The 20,817-nt window shown below is 49.6% G+C and overlaps 1 protein-coding gene across 1 annotated transcript; it reads right to left on the bottom strand.

The window, feature by feature from the left end:
• Positions 1–452: 452 nt before the first annotated feature.
• ALG9 (ALG9 alpha-1,2-mannosyltransferase) lies at positions 453–20,325 on the bottom strand. The gene is made up of 15 exons (XM_030964782.1): positions 20,144–20,325; positions 19,475–19,613; positions 19,088–19,222; positions 18,757–18,827; positions 17,807–17,895; positions 17,304–17,439; positions 16,933–17,020; positions 16,330–16,435; positions 12,633–12,755; positions 11,015–11,169; positions 9,253–9,382; positions 8,283–8,430; positions 7,683–7,812; positions 5,032–5,162; positions 453–1,099 (listed from the first exon to the last, which is right to left on the bottom strand). The coding sequence occupies exons 1-15, from the start codon at positions 20,323–20,325 to the stop codon at positions 979–981; spliced, it is 1,884 nt and encodes a 627-aa protein (XP_030820642.1). The 3' UTR covers positions 453–978.
• Between the last annotated feature and the right edge of the window lie 492 nt (positions 20,326–20,817).

Below are 20,817 nucleotides of genomic sequence, written 5' to 3'. Positions count from 1 at the left end.
GTTTGGGGAGCAGCAGGGATATCCCATCTTATTTTCCATTTTATTTTCCATTTTTCTCTTCTCTCATGTAAGGGGAGTTTGGGGAGCAGAGGGGATACCCCATCTCATTTTCCATTTTATTTTTCTCTTCTCTGGTGTAAGGGGGGACATGGGGAGCAGCAGGGATACCCCATCTTATTTTCCATTTTTCTCTTCTCTGGTGTAAGAAGGATCACAGGGAACAGCAGGGATACCCCATCTTATCTTCCATTTTATTTTCCATTTTTCTCTTCTCTCATGTAAGAGGAGTCTGGGGAGCAGCAGGGATACCCCATCTCATTTTCCATTTTTCTCTTCTCTGGTGTAAGGGGGGACACAGGGAGCAGCAGGAATAACTCATCTTATTTCCATTTTATTTCCCATTTTTCTCTGGTGTAAGAGGGACACTTTATTTTCCATTTTTCTCTTCTCTGGTGTAAGGGGGGGACACAGGGAGCAGCAGGGATACCCCATCTCATTTTCCATTTTTCTCTTCTCTGGTGTAAGAGGGACATTTTATTTTCCATTTTCTCTTCTCTGGTGTAAGAAGGAACACAGGGAACATCAGGGATACCCCATCTTATTTTCCATTTTTCTCTTCTCTCATGTAAGGGGAGTTTGGGGAGCAGCAGGGATAACCCATCTCATTTTCCATTTTATTTTTCTCTTCTCTGGTGTAAGGCGGGACACAGGGAGCAGCAGGGATAACTCATTTCCATTTTATTTTCCATTTTTCTCTTCTCTGGTGTAAGAGTGAACACGGGGAGCAGCAGGGATACCCCATCCACAGGTGGCTGCTGGATTTCCCAGTGGCTTGAGGCAGAGGAGCAGAGGCTGCCAGAGCTGCTCGGGGAATCCTCCCAGCCCCATCCTTCCCGCAGGCAGCTGCAGGGGCTCAGGGGGCTGTCCAGGAGCGCCAGAGGATGCTCTGGGTGGGTTTTGGGCCGGCCCAGGTGTGTCCTAGCCCCCCAGTTTCCTCCGGGGCTGCCTCCTGCGGGCTTTCAGGATGCTGTAGTTGGCGTAGCGCGTGTGCTGCTCCGACAGCAGCGGCACGTAGAACGCGCGCAGCAGCCGCGAGGACCTGGGGGAGCAGGAAGGGAAAGGAAAAATAAATCATCCCTCGGCGCCCAGCTCTCTGCTCTTGGTGCCACCAGAGCTGGTTGGCACGGGTTTAAGAGCCCAAGCTTGTGGCATTCGCGTTCTCTGGAAAAATCCCTTCCAAAAATCTCTTCAAAAATCCCTTCGCCCAGGATTTTTCTCTTGGGAAGCTGATAATCCTCAGAGAAAAAGGAAAACCATTTTATCTATTTATTTTTTCATCTATTTTCTATCTACTTATTTTTATCCTTCGTTTAAAATCTATTTATTTTATCCATTTTATTTTTTATCTAATTTTTTTTATTTAACAATTTCATCTCATTTGCTTCTCCTATGTTGTGCTCACGAGTGGAATGTGTTTGGAGATCGTTCACCCACAGGTGGTTGTTTCATTGGATTCTGCTCCGAGTTGTTTTCACTCATTGGCCAATCAGGGCTACGCTGTGTCAGGACTCTAGAAAAAGTCACGAATTTTTATTATTATGTTTTTAGCATTCTCTAAGTATCCCCTTGAGCCGATCTTCTGTGGAATATTGAATTACAGAGGGCCGGGCAGCTCTAAAACCCACACTCACCCCATGCCCTGCCAGGGCTGGGAGCTGGCATTTCACAGCCTTTCAAAAACTGGACCAGTGGAGCACGGAGGGCTTAATGATGTCTGGGTGAAATTAGCACCTTTGATTGGGCTGCTAATTGCTGGAGCTGCGCTGGCTGAGGGCATTCTGAATGAATGTATTCTCTCATTAATGGTACAGTCCGGGTCTCAGTGTGAAGTGGACAAATAAAACCTCTGAGCTTTGCGAGGCTTCAAAAACCTGAGCAACTCACTGAAATAGGGGCTGAGGCAGAGCTTTGCTTCCTCAGCACTGCAGCTTCTCATTTGTGTCTTTAAGATCACCTGGATGGGAAAACATCAACCCTTGCCAGCCACAAGTGTCACCCCGGTCACAGAAATCCTGGAGAAGCAGCAGCAGCAGCTCTCAGATCGGGATTGCTGAGCGCCCAGGGATGGCACAGCCTTGCTGCTCACTGCAGCCCCCAGCTCTGCTGCTCTGCACACCCAATTCTAGCCTTTTTTTTTTTCTCCCCAGCAGAAAGACGAATTGTGTTTTGTTTGCCTGCACTGGAGATCTTTCAAAAACGCAGCAGAAAAACAAAGGCAGGAACTGCCACTGGAGCTGCGTGTCCCCAGGGGCTGCCGAGGCTGTGGCACAGCCTGGCTGGGCTCAGCTGGGACCAGCAGCTCCTGCACCCTCCCAGCTCAGAGACAGAGGGGACCTTCACCTGCTGTCACCTCCCCATGTCAGCTCAGCCACCTCAGACAGCAGATGGCACATGGAAGGGGCTGGCTGACAGATGACAGGGAATATATTTAACGTTCTATTTGCATTTGCTGCTAAATTTGTCCCCCAGAGATGGAGAGTGTGGAGCCTGGATCAGCGCTCGGCTCCCAGCAGCAGGGCTGCTCCAGGCTGGCCGAGCAGGGGCTGCTTTTCCGGGGATTTTGGGCTCTGGAGGAGGCACTGCTGCAGGACAGAGCAGCTCCCAGCGCTGGAAGCACAGTGAGCCTTGGAGCTAAGCCTGCGTCTGCCTGAATTTCAGGAGAAACAGCTCAAAAAGCTGCTCCAGCAGTGCCAGAGGAAGCTGCTGTGGGATGGAAGAAAATCCCAAGCGAAGATGTTCCAGATGTTCCCAAATTCCCAGACTAACATGGACTGGCAGCACTTGGACACCTGCAGTGGTGAGAGATCCCCCCTAAAACTGCATTTTGTGACCTGAGCTTGGTGACAGCCGAGCTCAGAGAGAGGCAGGAGCAGAGCAGGGAACGGCAGGAGGAGGCTGAACTCGGCACAGAGCCACCTGGGCAGGTCCCAGAGCCACCTGGGCACGTCCCAGTGCCACCTGGGAAGGTCCCAGTGCCACCTGGGCGGGTCTCAGTGCCACAAGGACAGGTCCCAATGCCACCTGGGAAGGTCCCAATGCCACCTGGGCAGGTCCCAGTGCCACCTGGGAAGGTCTCAGAGGCACAGGGACAGGTCCCAATGCCACCTGGGCAGGTCCCAATGCCACCTGGGCAGGTCTCAGAGCCTCCCAGCCACAAGAAGCTCATAATCAAAGCTCTCTGAAAGCCCTTTAATGTTTGCACTTCCTCTGGAGGTTAACTTCTGCACCAACACGCACATTTCAGAAGTAATTCAAAAACAAAAATATGGAAAACAACTCGAGGAAAACACCATTAAAGGGAACAAGACAGCCTCTTATCAAAGCAGGGGAATGCTATGCTCCAGCAAGGTGACCCAATCATTAATTTTGCACTGAGAATTATTTTTTTTTGATGGAAAACCCAAGTGTTTGGAGCAAGCAGACAGCTCAGCCCTAAAGAGCTGGAGAATATGTGCTCCTCAGAGGGGAGCTGTGATATATTTCCCCTTTTCTGTGCCAGATTCGGAGCATTCAGCCAATATAGAATTAAATGGACCTTGGCAAAGCAGCTTCCTGAGGAGCATAATTAGCTGGTGGCTTGGAGTGCTCTCTAATTCAATTAGCAGCACCATTTATCAGAGCCAGCTGAGATTTACATTTGCACTCGCTGACGTCAATGGGAGACTCGCAGCGAGCCCCAAAGCCTCCAGTGCAGCAGGACTGAACTGAGCTGCTGGGGTCATTGATTTCACTGATTTCATTGATTTTCACACAAGAGCTGCACTTTGGGCTGAGCTGGGGAGGCGCTCGATGGGTTTGGGGTTTGTTTTTTATTTTTGCCCCTTGCTCTGCAACCGCAGAGCTGCAAACCTGAAACCTCAACCCAGCTCCAGAGATCAAGCAAGCAAGATAAGGCAGCTGTAAGAACACAAAAATGTGGCTTTAAAGCAGAAATGCACATTTAAGGGCAAATCCTCTGCACAAGGAGTGCCTTTGATGCCTCAATTGCCTCATTAATAAAAGCCATTGGCCACCTCCTTCTTGCCCCAATGCAGCAGCAGGTTCTCCTGGAAAATGCAGCTCATGGAAGACCTTGCCAAGGAAAGCTGTTTGTGTCAGGGAGCTGGGAACACCAGAGCCCTCCTGGGAGCTGCTCAAACACCCCCATCCCTCCCCTGCTCCTCCCAGCCCCGCTCCCTGCAGGGCCCAGGCAGGAAGCAATCGGGTCTCTCACAGAAAACAGGAGGGCACTGAACTCTGGGTTGGTTTTTTACAGAGGTTTTTCCAGCCTCTGTCCTGGGGTGACACCTTCAGGAGCTCTGAAGGGCTAAATGACATCCTTGTACAGTTGATACAGATACATTCCTGTGTTTGCAGGAATGTAGGGACATCACTCCCAGCTGGACAGCCCTGATCCCACTCCCTGTCAGCCTGGAGAGCAATCCCAGCCTCTGCTTCTCACAGACACCGCAGCAAGGTGCTCAGCGAGCAGCACAGCTCTGCAGAACACACTCCAGCAGGGATCCCTCCCATGGATCTTCTGCTGCCTAATCGAGGTGTGGCCCTGCTGACTGCCTCCTCTCCCTGCCAGCTCTCATGAAATTTTTCCAGAGCTCATCCCCTCTGATGATTTATACCTGTCTTAAACCTGGCTGGGACAGAACAGAGTGAAAAGTCTCCTGGGAGGAGGTGACATCCGCCTCATTTCTTTGGAAAGCAACCCCAAAAAACATTGCTTCAGCAGGAAGCTCTATAAAGAAATTGTTTATTTCTTTATAAAAATACTCCTCACCACCCCTCCTCACAGAGTTTCACCCTTCTAAAGCAACTTGGGTCACAAATTTTGCAAGCAGGAGTTGGACAAAGGCTCCATTTTGCTGGGAATTGCATTTCAAGCTGGCATCTGCCCACGGATCTCTCCTCCCTGCCCACTTGTGCAAATAGAAATCCCAGAGTGCCCCTGTCCCTCCCTCTCCAAAGTGCAAATCCTACCTGGAAGCATCAAGGAATGGCTTGTAGGCAATGGTCACCCACTCCTCTCTGTGGGAGGAGTACCTGGGCTCCCTGGGGGTCTCTGCTGCTGTGTCCAAGTCCACCAGGTAGTGGCATTTGGAGATGTCCATCTGCAGGGACACAGACAGTGCTGGCTTTATTCCCTGTGGGTTTGGTTCTGTGCTCATTCACAGCAAGCAGAAGGGGGCTGCACTCCCAGCAGCAGGTGAAATGCTTTGTGCAGGACACAGGTAACACAATTCATTTTGTGGGGGAATCCAGCAGGAGACCACATTATGAAACCTCCTCCTTCCTGCTGGGAATCCTGTGTCTCATGCTGCCTTACTCCCTCCAACTCTTCTTTGAGTGATTTCGGCTCACTCTCCCACAAAATTTTACTGCCAACTTCCTCGGCCATGCTTGAGATCCCTTTTCTGAAGCACCTTTGGGGTTTAATGTAACAATTTAGGCTGGAAACAATTTAATTAGGTGGATAGCAGATGGCTCTGTGGCATCACAACTGAGTGGCAAATGAAATTACACCACAGGAAACGCAGCTGAGGATGCTGAATCCACTTTGTGCTCTGTGTGAGAGGAACATTCCAGGCCCTGGGAGAGGCTCTGGCTCATTAGCAGAACGACTCCCAGACCACTAACCAAGTTTTTCTGGAAGTGATGTGGAATCATTCAGAGAAAGACAAGTTGCTGCCTCAAGGGCCTCACTTGTCTCATCCTAAATGCTGCCCTAAAAGGGCTGGGACTCCAAATTCCAGGTGCAAGCCACGTTTCCCTTGTATTTTCACATTCCTTCACATTACAGTGAAGCCAAAGATGATATTCCTCCTGCTCTGAGGGCCAACACAGCACCTCTGCATTGATTTGGGGATTTACACAAGACTTGGGTGATGCCCAGACCTTGAAATGAAAGAAAGGAATGAGTTCTACTGAACGAAGCTGTGAGGGATTTCTAAATTACATCCTCTCCTCTTCTGTTCCCCTTTTCCTCCTCCCACTCTTTCTTTATTTGATACCACTGCTCTGCCAAGTGCAGGAGAGCTGAGTTGGATCCCATCCTGGCTGACAGGAGTGGGAACAGCCCAGAGCTGGAGCTAAGGGCACATCTGCGGGCTCTGGAGGGTGCTAGAAGTGAAGAGAAAATGCTTAAAAACCCTTTTCATTGAAGGCAGCTGCTGTCAGCAGCCTTCAGCCTAATCTGCTGGTCCTGCTTGGATGTATCTTGGGAAGAAATAATATTCCTTATCTGTTTCTTAGCACTTTCAGAGACAAATGCACCTCCCCAGCTGGGCAAGTGCAAGGTAAGTGCAGCTCGACGTGATTAAGGAAAGAGAGATTGCAAAACAAGATCAAATCACTCTTCCCCCAGTGTCTCATAGCAACAGGAACACTGAGGTTCCCTCTTCCATTTCCAAGCAGAGCAGTAATAGATACTCACACCTGAAACAGTGAGATCACAGCCATTAATGGCTTTATCCATGGCTCAGATAATCCTCCTGAACCACTTGTTTTCTCCCCTTTAGATGACCAACAGCCTCGTGCTATTGAGATTTATCCCCTCTCACAGTCCTGTCCAGTTCTTGCCAATTATTCTTCTACTTCTTAAAAAATCTGAATATGCTGGTACTCACTAAACCTGGGGAAAAGATCTTGATCTCTTGGTGTAATTAGCAGGTCAAAAGTAAGAGTTTTAAGCCCCTGTTTAATTTCTGATTTCTCAAGTCCTAGGCCCTTGAGCTCGCATAGGAAAGAACAAAGTTGTAGGGTGACATTAAGGAACAAGCATGAAACAAAAGTGTGTTTTGCTCTATTAGTCACAGGCTGGAGCAGCCAGCTGTCTGTGCTAAAAATAAGCCCCAGTTAAAGATTTCATAAATTAAATGCACTGCAGCAGACAGCTCCTCTCAGGTGGGAACACGCCTCCTTCCCATTTCCAGTAACTGCATAATCAGCCTCAAAATAAGAGTTTTAACCCACAAGACTGCCAAGATTGAACCTGTCAGTAATTTTAAACATGCTAGCTAGCAATAATTTTAAGACATTCCTATCTGTGTTTTGTTTAGTTCAACCAGGAAATAAATCAATAATACCAATATACATTATCTTAGCAAATTCCCACTAATGCAATTAAGTTCCAAATTAAGTTCCTCCTCCTCAGTTGAAAATATGATGAATAGTTTTATATTTAAAAAGAAATAAAAGAGGAAAATTTCAATTCCTGCTCAGTGACAAATATTTTCTGTGGGGGACTTCAAATTACTCATTCCTGTGATCACATTAACACACTACACTAAACCCAAAACTGCAATCATTAGGAGTTCTTACTTCTGCTGCTTCTTTTATTATCATTATGTCTTCAAACTGGCAGATGAAAGGCAAACAGAAGCCACTCACAAGAATGGGGAGATTTCCAAGTGCTGCAGAGGGACCAGTTTTGCTTTGGAACTCCCCAGGAAGCAGAAATGGGGAGAGGTATTGCATTAATTCAAATTATCCAGCAGAAATGGGGAGATCTGCTGTGAGGCATTGCAATAATTTAAATTATCCAGCAGAAATGGGGAGATCCGCTGTGAGGCATTGCAATAATTTAAATTATCCAGCGAGGTGAGGGAAGGGAAGCAGGAACAAATCCTTACGTATCGAGATGGCTCCTCCTTGTTCTGGTCGTTCATGTCTGCAGGAATGATCCTGGTGGCCAAGGGCCCCTTGGCAAAGGGTTTGGGCAGCTGGCCCCGGAATTCTGACAGGATGAACTGGAGCTGCCAGCTGCAGAGAGCAGGGAGAACATTGTGTGAGAGCACCAAAACCAGAACCAAGGACTCCATCCCCAGGAACACCAGGGATTCCCAGGAACTTGTGGCCAGTGTGCTGACCAAAAACCTTCAGAATCCTTTAGCTGGGTACTTTTGAGCACCAGAACCAAGGACACCATCCCCAGGTGACTCCCAGGAACTTGTGGCCAATGTGCTGATGAAAAACCTTCAGAATCCTTTATCTGGGTACTTTTGAGCACCAAAACCAAGGACACCATCCCCTGGCACACCAGAGACCCCTAGGAACTTGCAGCCAGTTTTTCTGACGAAAAACCTTCAGAATCCTTCATCTGGGTACTTTAACATTGTTTATGACACTGCTGGTGACACCAGAGATCCAAGTTCCTGAGGGTTCCCCACACCCATTATTGTGCCCCTCGTTATCCACTGCCCTAATTGCCCCTTTCCCAGGGCAGCACTCACTTGTCAGGCAGGAGGAAGCTGCTGGGGAACCTGTGCCACTCCTTTCCCACACAGACATGGACTGGCCTCCCCTCGGGCACCGTGTGGATGCTGGGGTCAGTGGCAATCCTGTGGAACTCAGGGTACAGGTCCAGGGGCCCGTGGTAGCCTGTGGGAGGCAGAAAACCATAATTAAGGTTAAAGGAAGAGGGGTATTTAATGAAAGCCTACAAAAATTGTTTCATGTATAATTTTTTAACTGGTAACTCATGAACTGGTCTCTGCTAAGAAGTGGCTGGATTCAAAGCTCCCCCTCTCACCCTTGGTGTCCCTACCAATTTTATTCACATTTCCCTGTCCTGGCTGTCAATGGCCATCAAAACCCCCCAAAAATACTGATGAGGTGGGAAGGCTTTGATTCCATCTCCATCTCATGCACCTAATTCAAGTTTTACACAAGAAAATGCTTTTCCAAGTGGGATTATCTATCTGAAAGCTGAAGTATGTGCTTTAAAACCAGTCAGGTTTTAGATCAGTGGAGTTTACTGGTGGAAGGTGAAGAGGATTTTTAAGTGATGTAATTCTGGTGACCCATTCATATGTATATATATGGATAATTAATAATTAATTAATGGTGACCAGCAGAACTTACTCCTTCCCTTGCAGCAACAACAGCCAAACTTCCGAAGAACAAACTTCTCAACAAATTATGTTATCTGCAGGACACAGGTAACATAATTTGAAGGTTTTCAAGCAAAACCTTTGTGGGGAATCCAGCAGGAGACCACATTATGAAACCTCCTCTTTCCTGCTGGGAATCCTGTGTCTTGCCCTGCCTTCAAACTCTTCCTTGAGGGATTTCAGCTCACTGCCCCACGAAATTTTACTGCCAAATTCCTTGGCCATGCTTGAGATCCCTTTTCTGCAGCGCAAACTCCGCAGCCCTGAGCCCAAGAGCCAGGAGGGCAGAGGGCAAATGTGAAATACCAACCTTTGAATAAGGCAACAGAGCGTGACAGTGACAAAAGGCCAAAGAGGAGGACAGTCCCCAGGGCCAGCCAGTTGGAGGACACTGTGTAGTGTTCCAGGCGGTAGCGCTGGAAGATGAAGTGGTAACATTTCTCAGGGAAGAGATTAAAAAAAGAGAGAGACAATATGAAGTTACTCCAACTCTGATCCATTCAGCAAAATTCTCATTTTTTTCATAAAGCTCTTACAACAGTGTGTTCCCCCACCAGATTTTTAAATTCAGAGTCATCAAAATGCACAGAAACTCATAGGGTTTGGTCATATTTAAGTGATAATTTGGGGTATTTCAGCTCTTTTTATGCTTCCTAGGAAGGCCTCTGGACCTAAAGTGCTCTCTCCTTGCTGCAGCTTGGTTGCTCCCAGGTGAACCAGGGGCAAGAGTCCCTTTCAGAAGTTCCCTGCACACTCACCTGATTTTCCACGCTGGACTGAATTCCTGCCTAACACAAGCTCCATGACCCAGATTTCCAGAGTGACCTCTGGTTGTTTACCCTGCCTGCACAAACCACAGCTTTGAAGTGAATAAAACACCACAGAGCACATTCTGCATCCAGCTTTGAACACAAGTCCCTCTGAAACCGAGGAAAGAAAAACTGATGAAAGAAAAATTGATAAAAAGAAAAATTGATAAAAAGAAAAATTGATAAAAAGAAAAACTGATAAAAAGAAAAGCCCTTTAGGTTTGTTTTTTTTTCAATTAAAAAGCTTTTCTGGAATAGCCAGGAGGAAATACATCCAGTCCCTGCCGTGGTCCCTCCCTGCTGTTCTGCAGGATCGGTTATTCACTCCCTACCCTCTGCTGATTTCTGTTTCTCTTGTCCTGTTTGCATTTTTTTCATAACATCCACACAGTTTGGAGGGGGAGAGTGACAAGCTTGTCCTGCTGGTGGACAATCAGTTCCACATTCTCAGCTGGACGCTCCATACTGGGCAAAATCTCATCAAACAGTGGCAAAATATGCAAGAAACGTACAGGAAACTTTCCTGAAGCCATAGTTACAATAAAAATAAATGAACATTGCTCTGTGATGCTCTGCAAGCACAGAGGAATTCTCAGTCAGAGCCAGAAAATTGGTGACATTCCAAGCTGGGTCCTGTGTGGAGGCAAGGACTGGAACTCATCTGGGAGTGATGGAGATCCAGAGTGGGAACAGCACCTGAGCAGGGGAAGGATGAGGGACGGAGGGTGGGCACAGCAGGACAGAGCAGGAACAGCAGGGTGAGGCCAAACGGCTGGAACAGGCTCCAGCAGGGACTCCTGGCTGCATTCCTGAGCCTTTTTAACAGCAGGAGATGAATAATTCTGAGCTTTGGGAAGGTTTATATCAGTCTCTATTAGTGCTTTGCTCTGTGAAGTGTTTCAAGTGATGTTTACTAAACATCCAGTCTTTGGCTCTTCCAAATGCTCAATGCAATTCCCAACATTTAAATGAGATCCTTTTGCCTTTTTTCAGCCCAGTGAGGGAGGGATTCCTTCTGAGGCACATCAAAATGCATTTCCTACACACCCACATTCCTGCCCTTAGAGCTGAGCAGCCAAGGAGCCACAATTCCATCAGCAGGTCACTGAACCCTTAGGAATCCCTTGGATTTTGGGTGCTGCTGGCACTACAGCATCACAGCTCCAGGAATTCCCACTTGGGACTGGAGAACAGCTCAAAGTCAGCAGGAAATAACAGCTGGGAAATATTCTCAGCTGTTTATTAAAAACCACTGGAATTTACCTGAAGAGCAGAGAGAGCCACAGCACCAGAGAGACAGATGAGGGGATAGATGGGGAAGAGGAATCTCTCCTCTTTGTGGGGCTGGCTGAAGAAAATCAGGATCCAGATGTACATGGGAGCCAGGGTCAGCCAGTAGGGACGGCCCAGATTCTGAACTGGAAGAAACAAAACCTCAGCAAAGGAGTAAGGCAAGAATTCCTTCTCTTGCACAATCCCCTCTCACACCCAAATCCCACTCTGGAGACCCAAACACGCCCTGTCCTGAGCACCACTGTTGCTAAAAACCCAGGTAACACACCCCAAACAGCCAGCAGGGCGTTTTCCTCAGAGGATTTTTGCAGATTCCTACAACACTGACAATTCCAACAGCCTTAGGAAGAGCAGAAGCAGAAGATAAAGAGTTTGTGGATCCAAAAGACACAAAAGCCATCAGGAACTGCCAGGTCTGAAGAGGCAGACAGGAGTGCTGGGTTTCCTGCTGGGCACTGCACACACAAAGATCAGAAAGGGCCTCCTCAGGAGCTGCCCCTCCCCTCCCAAATGGTTGTTTAGAGCCTGAATTTGCCCAACCTTCATTGCCTCATTACAAAAATAACACCGGGAGAGGTCTCCCAGGCGCCTTCTGCTTAACGGAGGAAATAACTGATTCAAAAATAACAACAATTACCCTGAATTTCAGTCACATTGAGGAGGGCTCTACACTGCCTGACAATTTTCAGTCCCTTTCCTACCCCTTGCTACTCCCAACAGCAGAGTTAAGCAATGAAGCCAACGGCATTTCACAGACAATAAGAACAAAGCACTTGGCAGAGTCGCTCGTGCTGTTAAGTGCAAGAACACCAAGTGAACAGCAGGAAATCTTGCATTTACAGGAGCTCCTACTGAGCTTTTACTGCTTTCTGAGAGTTTGTCACTCACAGCCAAGGAACAGACATAAGCAAACACCCCTGAACATACATTTTCATCGAGGATTGTGTTACTGTTTGTTGTAGTCAGTAAAAAAAAACAGAGAGAGCAAAGCAGTGACTGGACTGATGAATCTGGAGGCTGCTGCTGAACTTTGATGAATTTTCCTTAGGAAAACAGCAGAAAGGAATTTACACTTCCCCTCTGGAGTCACTCACAAGCGTCATGTGCTCAAACTGATGTCATTTTATTCAAGAGAAGGCCCAGAGTGAAGTAAGGAGTATTCTGGTTCCTCTTTTTTTTTTTTTTTAACTCTCAGTATATCCACACCCACGGGGACACTGCCCAGAGCAGGGCTCACTCCTGGCAGCTGAAAAACCCACAGTGCCCAGAGCAGTCCAGCTTCAACCCCAAAAGGTTTCTACCCCTTTCCAGCTGCAGACAAGATGGGAACAACACCAGGTTCAGCTTCTTCCCCCTTCAGGATTATTGACTGGGCCATTCCTGATGGATTAAACGTCACAATGAAGCTCAGGAACCTTGTCAGGCTCACTTTTTTTAACACATTTTTCCTCTTGAGGTGGAGGCAAGGAACAATCCTGAACCCTAATGAGCTCCAGGTACTTTCCTGGTGCTCCAAAGGCTCTCACTGCTCCCAGTTTCACTTCCAGTAAGGAAAAGCTGCTCTTTGGCAGGCAAACCCTGCACTCACCACGGAATTTCTGCAGCAGACACTCCATCAGACAGGTCAGAGGCAGCACGAGCAGGGCCAGCACAAAAACCACGTTGAAATTCAGAAAGCCATTGATGAAATAGAAGTACCAGGGTTCTGTACCTAAAGGGTGAGAAAGAAGGAAAAAAAGAGGTTTGAAACTCAAGTGTGAATGGATGGAGCAGCAGCTTTGGCCCTTCTTTGACTGACACAGCCCAGCAGAGAACCTCACACTCACACCTGCACAAGAAACTTCACTGTCTTCCTGCTCAGAAATGATTTTTCTCCTTATTTTTTCACTGGGGGTGAAAAATAGCCAGTATTACACCTGCTGCTCACGAACCCCACAGCACTCCAACAGCCAGCAGAACTCTGTGACACAGAGCTCACCCCTCCATTCAGCAAGAAAGCAGAAGTGGAAACTTCCAAAACTGGGAAATTTGACCCCAAACTCATTCTTTCTTTCTAACTGCAGAGGAGTCACACAAAACCACACAATGCCATGTAATTCTGGAGTGAGGATGCTCATTCTGGGTTGGCAGGAACAGAAAAGGTACCAAAAAGGATTAAGAAGGAAAGGAGTTTGTATTCCCACTTCACCCCAACAAAGACTCTGCCACTAAATGCTGGGTTTGGTCCCTCCTTTCACTCAGCATTATTTAAATGTCCCAAATTCAGCCTGTTCTGACACAAACAGGAGCCAGGCAGCTCTGCCTCCACACTTGGGAGCTGGCTGCAAGCTCTGGAGGATGTAAACTGAAAGAAACTCCAGTCCAACTGTCATTTATTTAGACTCTTAATTCAGGATGCTTAAAGCCCTTAACAATGAGGAATGCCAGTTCCTCTCCACACATTTCCCACTCTCTCAGTGTGATTAGCTCAATCAGCCAGTAAATGACACGCGGGGGCTTTAATCACTGCACTGTTGTGACATGTGTCACATGCCACAGCAATTTCCTGCAATCAGAGCCACTTACATTGGGTCCGTGTTGAAATTCATCAGACAACTGAATAGCAGCAAGGAAAACCCGAGAGCTCTGCAGCTCCTGCAGCTAAAAAAAGGGGAGAAGCTGCACTGGGGATGTGACAAACATGGCACTGGAGTCACTGCCTGGCCAAGCAGCTTGGGTTTATAGAGGAAACCCTGAGTTATCAGCTCTGAAAGCAAACAGCAATTATAGAAATAAGTTCTAAGTCTTTGAAGGGTAAGTGCAGGGACCATCCTGTCACCTTTGTGGCTGAGCTGGAAAGCAAAGGGAATTCACCCTGAATTCACCTCTCCCTGCTCTGGTTTCAGATTTGGCAGCCTGGGGGTCAGGAGTGAAGGACACCTCATGAAACACAACTCCTCCACAATCCAAACACAGCCCAGATAACGCTGCTAATAAACAGAGCAGCTGCTCTGAAGCACAGCTTTCCCCAAAAAATAGCTGCTCGCTCACATTTTTTTGCAGTGTGACTGAATTGCCCAGAAAAAAACAAGCACTGGAGCCTCTCCTCCTTCTCCAATGAGGGATTTTCTTCTCTGTGAGAGGCTAAAAAAAATAAAAAGGGGGGAAAAAAGAGAAGAGAACAGTGCACAGCAGGCAAAGAGCACCAGGCTGGCTCACCGGTGACGCAGCCATTCAGAGGCACTCAGGCTCAAAGCCTCCCAGGGCAAAAGGGTTTTTATTCCTCTTCTCCACATGGCTCAAGGTGAACTGCAGCCTCAAAAAGGAACAACCCCACTGCAGGCAAGAAGCCCTGGCCCAGAACATCATCTTTGAAGCAGAGAGGGGCACTGAGAACTCTCCAGCAATGGGAATATGCTTGCAGAGAGGAGCTGGAGAATCTTCCTGCAAGGATGCACATCCCAGAGCTGGGCAGGTGTGGGATCCAGGACACAGACTGGTGAAAGCAGTGGGAAAGGAACACCCAGGCAGCTCCTGGCACGGTGGTTCCATGGGGGAAAGCAGCTGGAAGCTCTGTTAGACCCCAGTGAGAAAATGCTTTGAACTCTGAGGTCTGGGAATGGCCCCATGAGCAATTCCAGAACTCAGCAGTGAATCAAATTTAGCCACGCTGCACCTTGACCACAGGAATGGTGAGGGCAGCTCAGGCCAGAGCAGGGGAGCTGTAAAAGAGGTTTGGGACAAGGAGCCCCACCCTGGGCTGAAGCCTGAGTGCAGGAACTGCAGCTGGCAAGCAGAAACTAAGCTGCAATAATGTGGTCGTGAGTCACAGCCCTGTTCTGATTCAGTGCTGCTACAATGAACAGTCTGCTCACTGCAATATATTCATGTATTCTCATTCTGCTCAAGAAGCAGGGCTCCACAGAGAAAGTGGCACATGAGCAGCTCCAGAACCTTCCACCCAAGCTGAATAAAGCCTCCCAAAGTGGGACAAAACTCTGGTCACAAATTAAGTACACAAAACCACCCCAAAGCCTCAGAAACAGGGATATACTCTTGGCAGCTGTTTTCCCTTGGCTGTAGAAACCTAACCACTCCAGGGAAATATTAATTGCACAGACAATATTTATGTAGAGGGAGCATATTGCTAAAGACAGAGGGGAAAAAATTAATTGAACCTTGTCTCAAAAACACTGCAGTGCTTACACTGGAGATGGTCTGGGCTGGTGACTCTGCCCCCATCATGTGAACGTTGGGAAATCCCAGCTTCCAGAGCCAAGAGGGATTGGCCAGCCTTTCATCTCCCCTGGCAGTGTTATTTTTCCCCAGTGTTTTGAAGCTCTCTAAACACACAGCGTTGTCCTGGCCACACTGCATTAAAGAGCAATTCCAGGCAGGCTCCTTTACTAGCCCGAGGATGTTGTGTGAATGTCACTGTGAATAAAACTCTTCAGGACAGATGGGTCCCTGGAGGCTTCTGGAAACAACTCATGCACCAGTGTGGAAAAGGTCAGGCACAAGGCCCTGCCAAAACCTATCAGAGACAGAGCCTGGAGTTTACTTACACAAAACTCCCAGCCCCACACTTCAGAGCCTCCCTGCAGAGGCCAAGAGCCCTGGCAGAGCAGCTGCTGTCCTGCTGTGCCAGGCACAAGTGACAAATCAGCACTCAGCAGCACCCAGAACAGCCCCTCAACCCAAGCAGCAGTGCCAGCTGCCAGAGAAAGCCCTGCTGCTGCTGCTGCCCACGGCTGAGCCCTCCTGAACAGCTCCTCTGGCCTCACTGCTGAGCCCTCCTGAACAGCTCCTCTGGCCTCACACAGAGCACAGAGATGCTGCAGGCATCCTCTGGTCTCTGCCAGCCCTTCTGAAGCCCTGCTAGAAATCAATTTCCAGCTCTAGAAGTGCAGGATATGGACAGAAAGAAGTATGGATTCTGCACCATTCCTCAGTTTCCCAAAGTTCTGCAGCCTGACTGCGAGGAGCAGCAGCCAGGAACTGATCCAAGCTGACAAACACACACAGGCCGCTTGTGCCCAGCCAGTGAGACACCTCCTGGCAGTTTCACAGGAGTGAAAAGTGAACAAAAGCAGCACAACTCCCAGCCTGGAGGAACCGGGAGTGCATTGCCAGCTCGACAGAGACATCCCGTGTCCAGAAGCTGCAGCTGCAGCCCTCGGAGCTGCAGGAGCAGAAGCTGGCAGCTGCTTTTGCTTTGGGGCACGGCACAAAAAGCACTGCCAGTCAAGGGCCAGGGCAGCCAGAAAAGCTCGAGCTGCCTCCCTGGCTTGTTACCCCAAACTCACCGTAGAGATCAGGCCCGTGGGGGGTGAAGACATTGTACAAAACGATGTTGAGAGGTGCCACCACCAGCTTGCCATAGTAATAGCTGTCCACCACCACCAAGGGCACCTGGGAGAAAGCAGATTTTGGTTAAAGTGCAGCAGCTCCAGCAGATTTTCCTAAAGAAACTCATTCCTTGTGTTGCCATCCGTTCTCTCTTTGTGTTGTGGCATGTCACAGACACATTTCATGAAAATACTTTCCTTAGGACTTTTCCTCCTGAGAAGCTGAGAGGCCTCAGGAACAAAATGTAAGCAATGATTATCTGCTGCTGTGGAATGCAACAGGTGGATCTGTGATTGGTCTCATGTGGCTGTTTCTAATTAATGGCCAGTCACAGTCCGGCTGTCCGGACTGTCTCGGTCAGTCACAAGCTTTTGTTATCATTCCTTTTCTCTTCTTAGCCAGCCTTCTGATGAAATCCTTTCTTCTATTCTTTTAGTATAGTTTTAATATAATATATATCATAAAATAATAAATCAGCCTTCTGAAACATGGAGTCAGATCCTCGTCTCTTCCCTCATCCTAAGACCCCTGTGAACACTGCCACAGTGGCAGGCACTCACCAAAAACAGGATCAAGGACACCACACACCAGTTCAGGAAACTTTTCCACCTCTTCTTCAGGATCAACAAGTCAAAGGCAATAGGAAGCCTGGAAGACAGACCAGCTGTCAGCTGGAGGCTTTGAGAACCCCACTGCAGCTTCTGCTGCCCCTTCAAAGCAAGAGGCAGAACCACCATGCTGCTCCTACTCCAGATTCATCATCCAGCTCAGGTTTCACCCATATTAATGCCAGAAAATCTGCCCAACCTGAGTTTTCCAAAAGCCAGGAAGGCTGTAGCAATGATCCTGGGCTAAGCTGGCAGCTCAGTGCCAGCTGGTTCTCCCCAGGGAGGTGAAAAGCAGCTGAGACAGGGCAGAAAGTGCTCCTTACCCCAGAGCTGCGCTGAAGGGCCAGCCCAGCAGGGCCCCAGCAGCCACCCCCAGCACTGCCACCGAGGTCCTGTCCATGTACCAGCCCGTCATGGCCACCACCGTGGTGTACATGCAGAAACTGCTGGGCAGGAAAGCTGCAACACGAGGGGATGAAAGGTCAGCACAGCCTCCCCACACTTCACACAACAGCTGCTGCAAGTCTTGCACTGGCTGGGAAAACAGGTACAGCCAGCCAGAGGGGACAGCACACAAAGTGCCAAAGTGTCAGCTCCTTCCTTAGAACAAAGGCTGTCCAAGGAAGGCAGGCCAGGAGCCTGTTTAAAAGGCACTGCAAATATTAAAAAACAGGAGGGAGCAACAGAAACAGGCCTGGAAATTGTAACACAGAGAACAAAATTTGAATCAACGCTTATTCTGTCATGGGAATAGAACAAAGAGCACCCAGAGATGTGATTTTCTTCTCTCTGAACCTTTGTTAGTGCCAGTGCCGAGCCAACTCACCTGCAGAAGCACAGAACATGCCCGTGCTGAGCACCAGGAAGGCCAACATCAGCCTGCTCACGTGCAGCCCAAACTTCTTGCACACAGCCCTGGGGAAGCAGCAGAGAAACAGGTACCACAAAACAGCCCCAGGGCCAAATCAGCAGCACCAAGGCATGCAGAACCACAAACAACCCACGGAGCAGCCCCAGAGCTCTGAGCTGGGGGATTCCCAACACTCAGGGCTGCCTCTCCTGGGATTTCAGACCCTGAGCTACCCCAGTACAAAACTCTGGGTGGGGCCTGGATTCTCCCAGCTGTGCTTGCGCAAATCTCAGGAGTTGTGGCTGCACACTTCCATCCATCCCCTCACCCCTCACAAAACCCCACCATGCAAAAAAAGCCACAGCTCATCTCCTTAAACCAGAATGTGGATGAGAAAACACGTGTCAGCACTCTGGTTCAAGGAGATGCACTGTGGCTTCTGACAAACAAAAAAATCATGCAAGGCAGCGGATTAAAAATCAGGAATCAAGAGGCAGCAGGTAAAAATAAAAATACAGTTTAGACAAGGTAATAATTGCATGTTAGGGCTACTGATTTTAGTAGCTTAAACAGCACTGGCAGAGAGATTACAGACAGCAGCAATCAGTGTGTTCCTGTCAAATTCACTGTGATAAGCAAACACGGCACCAGACTCTCCTCAGCCTGCAACACTCCCACCCCGCTTGCTGCCAGCAGTGAGGAAACGAGTGGAGTCAACAAAATGCTGGAGTAGAGGTGTGGGTGGGAGATCTGGGAGTGCAACTTTGTCCTAATTGTGACATTCTGACCAACATCTCAGTGAGTTCTTATGAAAACTTGTATTTTCTCATCCACAGACGAGCCTCAAAGCCTATTTCCTGTGGCAGGAGCTGTCCCTGGCACTCGCACTGCTCCCACACATGCCCTGCAGACACTCTGACACTCACTTGTAGAAGTAGAGTTCACAAATGCAGCTCAGGAAGGCCAGGAAGCATCGCAGGAAATAGAAGATGAGAACCTAGCAGACACAGACAGGGTCTGAATGAGGCACAGGACACAAAATGGGCTTGTAAAACATCAGGGGAAACCCACAAACCCTTGGAAATCCTTCCAGGGAGGTCAATGTTTGTCAACAAACCAGTTTTATAAACATGAAGTCCATTTCAACCATGTTTTATAAAAATGAAGTCAATTTCAACACCAAACAGGACGGCTGTTTCCCACACACTAAATGTACATTTCTTCCTCTCAAAAGCAGCTTCCACACATCAAATTTACCTTGTTGGTTTGCAGAACCCTGGCATGGAACCAGGCTGGCAAGGCATGGAGCCACAGGTAAGCGTAGGAGCGGATGGCGTAGGCAGGAGAGTACTCCCAGGTCTGAAACCCCTTCCCATAAATGAGGTAGTGTGTCTACAACAGAGATCAAATAGATAAATTAACATGCAGCACACAAAGCAGAGAGTTTTCCACAAAGCAGAGAGTTTGCCACAAAGCAGGGAGTTTCCGGAGCAAAATACTTCTCATTGAAACAGAGGGATCAGCACAAGGCTCTGAATAAATCTGCATTTGCACAAGCCAACTGGAAACTGAAACAGAGAGCACAAGCTCCTAAATAAAGGGGTATTTGCAAATTGCCAGTCCCAAGGGCAGGAAGGGACTCACCGGCTCCCAGTAGTTAAAGGTCTCGTCACAATCCGAGATGTTGCTCAGCAGAGCTGCACAGAACCTGGCCGAGATCAGACACTTGAAAGCTGTTGATCCTTCAGGGGCCCAGACGTGCCCTGCTTTGCTCCCGGATGATCTAATCCAAAAGCGGGGGAGGAGGGAAATAAAAAATTACAAATATGCAGCAGGAAAACTCAGATATGCAGCGACGAGATCACGGCTCACAAGGTGACAGCGAGCAAGGGTTGAGGGTGGCATTAGGGCAGGATGGGGATGCCGGTCCCCTCACAAGGTGACACCGAGCAAAGGGCTGAGGGTGCACTAGGGCAGGAGGGATGGGGATGCCGGTCCCCTCACAAGGAAGCAGCAGCAGCCCCTCAGCACCGCCAAGGCAGCCGGGCCGGGGATGCTCCGGCACCGTCCCCACAGCACGGACCGCCCGTGTAAACCCCGGCATCGGCAGCCTCGGTAGCCCCGGCAGCCCCGTGGCCTCAGCAGCCTGCAGCTTAGTAGCCCCAGCAACCACGGTGGTCTCAGCAGCCCCGGTGGCCCCGCAGCCTCAGCATCCCCGGCAGCCCCGCAGCCTGAGCATCCCTGGTGGCCTCAGCGGCCCCGGCAGCTTCAGCAGCCCCGGTAGCCCCGCGCTCCGTCCCCGGCAGCACGCACTCGTTCCGCGCCTCCTCGCTGACCGCGGGCTCGGGCCGCCGCGCCGCCGCGTCCCCGCCGCCCGCCCGCGGCCGCTGCCGGGCCCCTTGGCGGCCATGCCGGGTACGGGCAGGCAGCGCCCGCCGCCCGCCGCGGCCCGGCCCGAGCAGCCGCGGCAGCGCGGCCGAAGCCGCCGCCGCCATCACGGGTGTGGGCAGCGCGATCCCTGCGGGCGGCGGCAGCGCCACAGGGACCGGGAGCGACACCGGGAGCGCCACAGGGACCGACAGACGGACAGGGACCGACAGACGGACAGGGAGAGCGCTGCCCGCACACCCGAGTCCATCACTCACCCGTGTCCATCACCCACCCGGGTCCCAGGTCCAAGCCAGGCTCCATCCCCACCCTGCCCCTGCCTGCCTTTTTGGGCAGGAAAGGAGGGAATGGGGAACGCACCGACGGAGAATGTTCTTTATTTGGTACCTGCTGTGATCAGGAGATGGTGGAAGGACAGCACGGGAGGGATATGGAGGGGTTGGAGCGTGTCCAGGGCAGGGAATGGAGCTGGGAAGGGTCTGGAGCCCCAGGAGAGGCTGAGGGAGCTGGGAAGGGGCTCAGCCTGGAGCAAAGGAGGCTCAGGGGCCCTTGTGGCTCTGCACAGCTCCTGCCAGGAGGGGACAGCCAGAGGGATTTGT

This window comes from Camarhynchus parvulus, chromosome 24, assembly GCF_901933205.1.
Source record: "Camarhynchus parvulus chromosome 24, STF_HiC, whole genome shotgun sequence".
NCBI lineage: Eukaryota > Metazoa > Chordata > Aves > Passeriformes > Thraupidae > Camarhynchus > Camarhynchus parvulus.
Note: the sequence above shows the minus strand (reverse complement) of the source record. Positions and strands in the feature narration are given on the sequence as shown.